The sequence below is a fragment of the Leuciscus leuciscus genome (assembly GCF_965113295.1).
Source record: "Leuciscus leuciscus genome assembly, chromosome: 14".
Lineage (NCBI taxonomy): Eukaryota > Metazoa > Chordata > Actinopteri > Cypriniformes > Leuciscidae > Leuciscus > Leuciscus leuciscus.
Genome location: NC_138738.1, coordinates 17,788,161 through 17,796,767, shown reverse-complemented (window position 1 = coordinate 17,796,767; position 8,607 = coordinate 17,788,161). Strand labels below are relative to the sequence as shown.

The following is an 8,607-nucleotide window of genomic DNA, read 5'->3' as shown; positions in this document are numbered from 1 at the left end:
AAAAAGCTGCTAATAATCGACACAGACTGTGGCATAGATGATGCTCTGGCCATCATAGTTGCTCTCGCAGCTCCCGATGTGAAGGTGTTGGGCATCACCTGCTGCTTTGGGAACACTGATGTGGATAATGTATGTCAGAATGTGGTGCGAGTACTGTCAGTCTGTCAACAAACCCAGGTATGTGCATTTAAAACAGTACCAATACAAATGTCAAGAACTAAGATGAGATAATTGCATTCTATTGTATTGTTTTCCCTCAGATTCCAGTTTTCAAAGGGTCTGCTGGTCCTCTAGTTAGATCTGACACTCCATGTAAAGATCATTTTGGCACAGATGGACTTGGAGATGTTCTGCAGAACTCTGAGATGTGGAAGAGGCAGATACAGAAAGAGCATGCCGTTCATGCCATGATACGACTGGTGAATGAAAACCAGGGAGAGGTAAGAAAAACTAATAACCCCCTTTAGTTATAGAATATTGATGTAAAAGTTTGAATAGAAACATTAAAAAAACATTCAAGCACAATATGTAACATTTTCTATCAACTTGCGTATTATTTGTTTTTAGTTAATAAGCTTTGTTTTAGTTCATTTGAACTCAAATCACACATTTTGAGTCTCTATAGACCCACTTTGCAGTATTTGTTTAGTTTTGTTGGCCATGTAGTGTTTAGATTATTTGTTTATTTACCTCAGAGATCCTAAAGAACAGTATGTGAGAGGACCTGAATCTTACAAAAAATAAATATTTAAAATGTAAGCTAATATATATATATATATATATATATATATATATATATATATATATAATAATAATCATTTGTTCCCTTAACTGCTATTTTTATTTAAAAATCAGGGTTGTAAAATAATCTGATAGAAAAATAAATAAATAAAAACCCTGTAAACATCATCAACTAGAAAAGTCATGTATACACTGGTAATACAAGTTATAAGCCCTGAAGTGATTGAAACTTTTAGGATATATTTTTTTTAGGATATTAACACTCATGGTTTCCATAAAATTTTTTACAAGTTTGAAAAAGAGCAGCATTATCATTACAGAAGTATCAAGAAATAACTTGAAGTGCAATCATATATTGTTTTTAACAATGGTTAAGGTCAAAAAGATTAAGAACCACTGGGTAAGAATGTTTAAAATGCAGTTAGTGAACTCTTCTGAATGTTGTGATGCCATCTTGTGGTTGACAATGGAATGCGCTTAAACATCCCTGTTTGTTTACATACACAGGTATCTCTCATTGCTCTTGGTCCACTCACTAACTTGGCTTTGGCTGTTAAGTTAGACCCCACTTTCCCTCAGAAACTCAAGGATCTGTATATTATGGGCGGTAATATGGAAGGTAAGAAAATAAGCTGCTGTACAGGTACCTCCAAATTGTACTTTTTATATCAGTGATTATGTATAACATAAAAACCAAGCCAGTGCTGAGAACAGCACAGGTCAAGACACGCTCCCCTAATCGGGTCTCTTTCTATTGAGCTTCATCTCCCCACACTGTCACTGTTAAATCTTCCAGGGAAGGGAAATCTGACACCAACGGCAGAGTTTAATTTTAGAATGGACGCTGAATCAGCTTACGTAGTTTTGGAGGAATATACCTGCTCAACACACATCGCAACCTGGGAGTTCACTTGCAGAAACAAACTATCTTGGGTAAGAGCCCCCAACATGAGCAAAATCCATTCTTGCGAGAACATTATTGGCCTGACAAACTTGTGTGCTTCATATTTTTCCAGGAGTGTTTTGATGAGCTGGTCAATCAGGATACATCAGCTGCTCGATTCATGAAGAAGATAACCTCCAAGTGCTGGGCCTTCTCTAGAGAGTTTTCCATCAACAGCAACAAAGATGTGCTCTTTGGGCAAGGGTTTGTGCCCTACGATGCCTTTGCTGTGGCAGCTTGTGTGGACAGCAGCGTGATTACAGAGAGTGTACAGTGTGCCGTTCGCGTGGAGGTACAAGGTGTATTGGGACGAGGCATGATGGTTGTGGACCAAGCCAATACTCTGAAGAAAGGCCATCTTGCGTTTGTGATGAAGACATGTGACCTTAAAAAGTTCAGCTTGATGCTCAAAGCTTCTTTACAATTAGCATAGAAATAAGCTTCTTTGCAGTGCATTTGTATTACATGAAGAATCCTCTGCAAGTGTCCCTGTTCTGTTAAAGAGTTAGTTTAGCCAAAAATCGGTCACTCATCCTCATGTTATTCCAAACCCACAAGACTTGCATACATTTTCAAAAACACAAATAAAGATGTTCTTCTGTCCCTTCATTTAAAGTCCACACAACCAAAACTTTGACACTTCAAAAAGTTCATAAAGACATTGAGAAGTAATCCATATGAATCATGTGTTGATCTCTGATTAAATGCAAAAAAAATAAAAAAAAATAATTAATAAATTTGCATGTCTCTCTTCAGAAGACTTTAAATAAAATGTGAATATGGATTGTTTGTCTTTATGAACTTTTTGAAGCATTAATTGACTTTCAATGGAGAGACAGGAGACATTTATGTTTCGGAGATGAAAGAACGAGTTTGAAATAACACAAGGACGAGATGACAATTACTGTCCCTTTAAGCAAATTAAAATTTAGGCAGAAATAAAATGAGAAGTCAATATTCCAGCCTGATATGTTTATTTCAACCAATGAGACCAAACGCTCACTCTTGAAGTGACAAATGAATGATGAACAGAACACATTTCAAGTTCTTTAAGGTCCCTCAAATTAAAAGCCAATTTCAGCAAATGAAGTTTTTCACTTCAAGCTGAGGCCAATTAAAATAAAATAAAATCTCAACTTCTGAATGCTTTTACGATTTGGCTTGGACTTAGAGGGGTTCAAATCAATGTGGTAATCGTAGTCTTAACCACTTTTATCTTCCCAAATGTTAAATCAACCAAGTGTGGCCAGACAATGCCAAGAATGAAATCATCAAACCAATATAACAGCATTTTGTAGGAGTGGGGATTTACGCAAAGTGCTTATTTTAAGGTTGAGTAATACTGCATCTTGCATTTTAATACAATAATACTGGATCATATACTTTAATTCCAAACAATGCAGTATTACTCAAAACAGGGAATCTCTAAAATGGTAAAGAAAAATACCCCTACAAGGGCAATAGCATTAAACCAATGTCGTCAATTTTTCGTTCACTTTGACGGTTAAAATGAACTTAAGGCATTTTTATACCCCACTAAAATAAATAGGTCTGAATTCTGAGGTGAATTGGAATTGCAACACTGGGTTTCCAATGGACATTTGTACCATTACAATTCAAGATTTTTTCCAATCATTAAAATGATCTTGGTGTACATCATACTATTCAACCAGGAAAAATAAAACAAGATTAGAAACCACTGCATTTTCTGTTGCTCAGTGAGGCTGTTCTGCCTCAGATGCCATTGTTGTCGGGGCTGTTGGGCCAGGGCTCTGAGTTCCAGCGATTGAGTGAGGGAGACCACCCCATGTTCCAGGGGTTGTAGGTGCGACCCACGTCGTTGGGGGCGGGTGTGGGCGGTGCGGTGTGGCTGACCAAGTCAGGGAGGGCGGAGGAAGGAGGAGGGTTGAAGGAGTGCAGGGTGGAGTCGTTGCCAGTGGACCAGATGGACCTGCTGAAGGACCAGGGACTGCGCGCACTGCCCAAAATGGACTACACACAAGCAGAAAGAGAAAGACTATCATCTCATAACCTGCAAAACTACATATACACACACACACACACATATATATATATAGTCATGGGAAATCTGAAACATGTTAAGCATCTAGCTTATTGCTATATATACACACACACTACTACTCAAAAGTTCTGAGATGGTAAGATTTTTTTTTTTTTTAAGTCTCTTATGCTCCCAAAGGCTGCATTTATTTGATAAAAAAAAAAAAAGTAATATTGTGAAATAGTGTACCTGTTAAAACTCCTTTTCTATTTTAATATATTTTAAATGCAATTTGTTCCTTTTAAACACAACTGAATTTTCAGCAGTCATTACTTCAGTATTCAGTGTCAAATGATCTTTCAGAAATCATTCTAATGCTAATATAAATGTCTTTATAATATATATGTCTTTACTGTTACTTCTGATCAATTTATTGCATCACTGCTGAGTAAAAATCTTAATGACCCCAAACTTTTACAATAGTGTAGTCTGTGTAATGGCTCAAGATTCATCTGAAAATAAGCTTGATTTCCAAAAATGCGGGAAGTGTCACTGAGGTTTCAATACACTCTGATTGTAGTTTTAAATGTTCTTCATGGGATCAAAGGTGTGGATGAGGCAAGCTGACAAGGAAGAGATATCTTACAGTTGTTGGAGTTGATGGGGATCCAGTGCTGGTAGCCCAGGTGTTACCAGGCTCAGTCTCCCAGATGGACGGAGACACTGGAGTGTACTCAGGCCAACTCTGCTGGGGCTCTGAACTCTTGGGAACGGTCATGCCTCTGAAAACTGATAGAGAAAATAACCATAATATTGGATATATTGGCATTGCAAACTGGAATTTACAGGGATGTGATTTTTCCGCATTGATATGGATTTCCATATTTCCTGCCCTGAAAAGAACCACATGAGTTGCTAATATCCACGAAAAAAAATGGTTTGGGGAAAAAAACGTCTCCTTGCTATTTTTTCCCGACACAATCATAATCATTATTTTTGCCAGTGCTATAGGCATATATTCCACCCCCAGTATATATTTAAGTAGTTAAATTAATAAAAATGTGCGATTAGTCGACTAGAAAAATCTTTAGTCAGGGGCAGCCCTAGTATTATTGCGACTTTTTAAAATGATAATAATAATTGCCTTAGGGTCAGGCGTGGTTTTCCTTCCTTTTTGTCTTTAGCTGATCACATGCCTGATTTTTTGCATTTTATTTTTTAATTACATTTTTTAATATAGACTGGTTTTTTGCATACCTCCAGAGAGATTAAGTGGGTTGTTGGGTCCAAAAGCAGAGAAAGAGTTAACTGGACCAAAAGCGGGGCTGCTGGTGGGGTCTATTGGGCTCCAGAGTCCAGAGCTAAAAGATGCACAATGACATTATAAATATACTTTGACATTATAAAAACATTGATTAAGCAATGTTTCGTTATGAAGGCACTGCACCTGTCAGATCCATCACTCTCCACTGATGGCATGTGAGACAGTGTCACCTTCCCCAGACTGTCAGCTTTACTAGCTGAGCCACTGCCACCTGTGAAAACAAGAGCACACAACTTGTATAACATTTACGCATAAATGTGTTGGCACTTTAAAAATAAATATCAGTTAATGGTATCAGCCACACATTTCTTGATCGGTGCGCAACTACATTCAAGTACAAACTCACCAGGGCTTTTGTCATAGCCAGCAGCTACAGCTGCAAAAGTTGGATTTCCATTCTGACCAGGCAAAGAGGCCGACTTGGTGAGCTTATTCCCTGGAGCCTTCTTTAAAGTAGCCTCGCTATAAAAAAAAAATATACAAGAAAAAAACGTCACTCATGGATTTCCATGATGAAACCTGCCTTGATGGCAGTTTCTCAAAAGAGTTCTAGTAGTATGTGCACTTTAAAGCAGACGCCTGTTAAAGTTACCAGTTGGTGTGGAGCACGCTGCTGTAGCTTCCACGAGGTACCAGGCCAGGGGAGGTTGGGGGTGGGGAACAGGTTCTGGAGATGACTGAACTGGGTCCTTTCAGGAAGGGGTCTGCATGCATGGTCTGCATAGAGATCTGCTGAAGACTGTCTGCTTCTGATAAGACATGAGACAAATGTTTACATTTTGGGAAAAGAGTACATAAAAAGCAAACTGACTAATAAATTAGCCCAGGTTAAACTTCTGCACTCATTACTTACGGTTGCCAGTTTTGCTGAGAGGAACATCCCATTCTGGTGGGGGGGACTCTTTCTCTCCTTCTGATCCACTGCTATGACCCAGCTCCGACATGGAGCCATTGGATACAAACTTTCCAAGTGGAGATAGCCGGTCATCACCCATCTTCCCACTGACTACTAGGATAGAGTAAAAAAAAAAATGTTTAAATGGTTTCAAGATTCAAAAGTTGGGTGGAAAAGCGGACACGTACGTTTGCCCAGAGCTCGTGGTTTGGAGAAGCTGTGAATTCCTGTATTGGCAAGGGTTTTGGTGAAGGTCTTGCGCTGCTTATCCTGTTTTTCCAGGGGTGTGACGTAAGGGAGTTCAAGAGAGCTGTGTAGAAAATATATAATCATATTTATAATATAATATATCATCATATTTTTTTTTAAATATGATATTAAACTGATCAGAGTAATAATAGAGATTGTGTAAGTCTGATGCAAAACAAAAATCCATAATTCTAGAAAATATATATTTATATTCAGTATTCTAAGTTACAGATAAAAGGCTCACTGTAAACTTTAAGGCCTTCAAGATGAAGTACATCATTTCTGCCCCACTAATAACACCTCGGGTTGCACAAATAAAACCTCAGGCCCCAACCTCTAAAGGCCCTGATATATTTCAAAGGAGGTCAAAGAATAAACGGGTGTGCTGCCATTTCGAACAAAAGTTGAAGTTGAAACTACCAGAAAGCGTTTCACTGGCTGTTAAACACCTACGGACTGCCATTGGTCATGATTATAAATAGGTGGGTAAATAGGCTCCAGCCTTATTTGACATGGAAAGCTTGCACTGTGAATACACTGGAAAGATGCTTTATAGCTGAAATTGAAGTGGCAATTGTAATTGAAAATCTGATTCCTGAAAAACTTAAGTTGAACTTTACAACACTGAACCTGACACAACATTTATTTTATTTTTTTAATACTGTAAAGCTGCTTTGACGCAATTCTGCAGTAGTCCTCTCCTAGTAGTTCAGTGAGTCTCTGGCATATTGATAGCGTCTCCTGGACGCCTGCAAATTATATAAAATATCCCAGAAGTTGTTCCTCCCAAATCCCCCAACACCAACAATCTCTGAACAAACCTGGATTTTTCCACTTGGTTCTCCTTCTTTGTGGTTGGTTGTTTCTTAGTTTTTAGTTTAGTAGGAAAGGGAGTAATTTCTTCTCTTTCTTTTCCATTGTCCATTGACACAGGTTTTCCTTTCACCTTCACTGGCTCCTGGTTAATAAGACAAATTGTAGTCAAAGAGTTAATCTAAAAAGCAACTAATAGCAAGTTAATTTGGAAGTACTCTGTTGGTCTAGTACAGGGGTCTCCAACCTTTTTTCATTTGAGAGCTACTTTTTAAAAATGAAAGTGGCCGAGAGAAACTCATGTAATACAATACTTAAATCTCTTAAATAATGTATCATAACTCTCATATTAACAACTATCTAAACTGATTTAGACCTAAAAGAGTTTTTGTAGGCCTATATATTTCACCCTTAAATGTCAGAGAAAAGAACAGAATCAGAGATAAATTTTTTTATAGAAAATTGTACTTTGCATATTATACTGTAAAAACACAATTATAGTTGATTTTATAGTGTATCATAACTAGAGATGAAATGGCATGAAAATTTCATTTCATGATTATAGTGACCAAAATGATCACGGTTATCACAGAATCCTGTTCAAAAAGTACTAATACTATATAATAAAATCAGTTTTATGTCAAAAACCAGCAAATAAAATTAGCATCAATATGCACTTTTTGTTTACATAAACATTAAAATAATAACTTTAAAAATTATGGCAAATTATGGATTTTAAAGGAGTGTCTTGCAACATGTTATCTACTAACATGTACAAGTTAAAATAAAGTTTAGATAAAAAAGGTTTTATGAAAAGATAAACCTCACATATTTCATCCTTTAAATCATTTTTATAAAAAGAATTGAGTCAAAAGGATAAATTACTGACATTTACAATGCACATTAGCTTATCTTTTATTATTAATAGTAAAATTCGGTCCGATTTTACCGTGGCGTCTGTCGTTGCTATGCAACCATGCACTGCACTCTCCACAACGACAAAGAAGTTTTAGTAGCTAATGGATTTCCACCACCGAAAAACGCTTGCTGTTGCTCTGCTACAAGATTTATTTACGGAGAAGAGAAAAACATGTTTGGGTGCACCTCCATCCTTCATGTTGACTGAGCTTTCAATGTAGTTACGGAAAGGGTGAAGCTGATTGGTTGGTTCTTGTCACACGACCTGCGGTGCGCTTGCGGCATTCTGAAAAGATGAGATTTTTCCATCTCACTGCGCCTAAACTAAGCGCGCCGCTTCAATTATGAGCGCGCTTGCCGCGCGCCTACATTTGAAGTAACGAACCTGAGCGGCCCCTTGGCGAGCTATACCTCCAATCAATCCACAAGCTACTGGTAGCGAGCGAGCGAGCGACGTGTTGGAGACCCCTGGTCTAGTATGTCTCACGTGTATGTACCTCTTTAATATTGGCCTCCATGTCTGGGTTAGAGGTCTCTGTGGTAGTAGAGGAGCTGTCATCATTGTCTGCCAGTGGCTCTTTTAAGTCTTCTCCTTGAGCCTTTCCCTTTGTTTTCCTCTCCTTCTCCTCTTTCTTCTTAAGAGCTTTTGTTTTATTCTTCACTTTCCCTTTTGATTCAAGCACTGAAAAACATTCAAGTAAATAAAGTTATATTGTGCATTT

The 8,607-nt window shown here is 37.7% G+C and overlaps 2 protein-coding genes across 5 annotated transcripts in view; one reads left to right on the top strand and one right to left on the bottom strand.

The window, feature by feature from the left end:
* The window catches only part of LOC309514199 (uncharacterized protein), a 3,586-nt gene extending 1,049 nt beyond the window's left edge, over positions 1 to 2,537 (top strand). For both annotated transcript variants that reach the window (XM_082190373.1, XM_082190372.1), the window contains exons 2-6: positions 1 to 177; positions 261 to 440; positions 1,249 to 1,360; positions 1,538 to 1,674; positions 1,758 to 2,537. The exon at positions 1 to 177 is cut by the window's left edge and continues 21 nt beyond it. In XM_082190373.1, the coding sequence (XP_082046499.1) occupies positions 1 to 177; positions 261 to 440; positions 1,249 to 1,360; positions 1,538 to 1,674; positions 1,758 to 2,117 (966 nt within the window). In that variant the 3' untranslated portion in view covers positions 2,118 to 2,537. The remainder of the gene's footprint in view (positions 178 to 260; positions 441 to 1,248; positions 1,361 to 1,537; positions 1,675 to 1,757) is intronic.
* A 104-nt stretch (positions 2,538 to 2,641) lies between these two features.
* Positions 2,642 to 8,607, bottom strand: part of tmem131 (transmembrane protein 131) — a 38,245-nt gene continuing 32,279 nt past the window's right edge. For 2 of the 3 annotated variants that reach the window (XM_082190366.1, XM_082190368.1), the window contains 10 exons: positions 8,383 to 8,567; positions 6,976 to 7,112; positions 6,094 to 6,215; positions 5,864 to 6,019; positions 5,603 to 5,759; positions 5,357 to 5,472; positions 5,134 to 5,221; positions 4,944 to 5,047; positions 4,333 to 4,475; positions 2,642 to 3,676 (listed from right to left, as the gene is read on the bottom strand). In XM_082190366.1, the coding sequence (XP_082046492.1) occupies positions 3,419 to 3,676; positions 4,333 to 4,475; positions 4,944 to 5,047; positions 5,134 to 5,221; positions 5,357 to 5,472; positions 5,603 to 5,759; positions 5,864 to 6,019; positions 6,094 to 6,215; positions 6,976 to 7,112; positions 8,383 to 8,567 (1,466 nt within the window). In that variant the 3' untranslated portion in view covers positions 2,642 to 3,418. The remainder of the gene's footprint in view (positions 3,677 to 4,332; positions 4,476 to 4,943; positions 5,048 to 5,133; positions 5,222 to 5,356; positions 5,473 to 5,602; positions 5,760 to 5,863; positions 6,020 to 6,093; positions 6,216 to 6,975; positions 7,113 to 8,382; positions 8,568 to 8,607) is intronic. The other variant, XM_082190367.1, reaches the window with a different exon arrangement.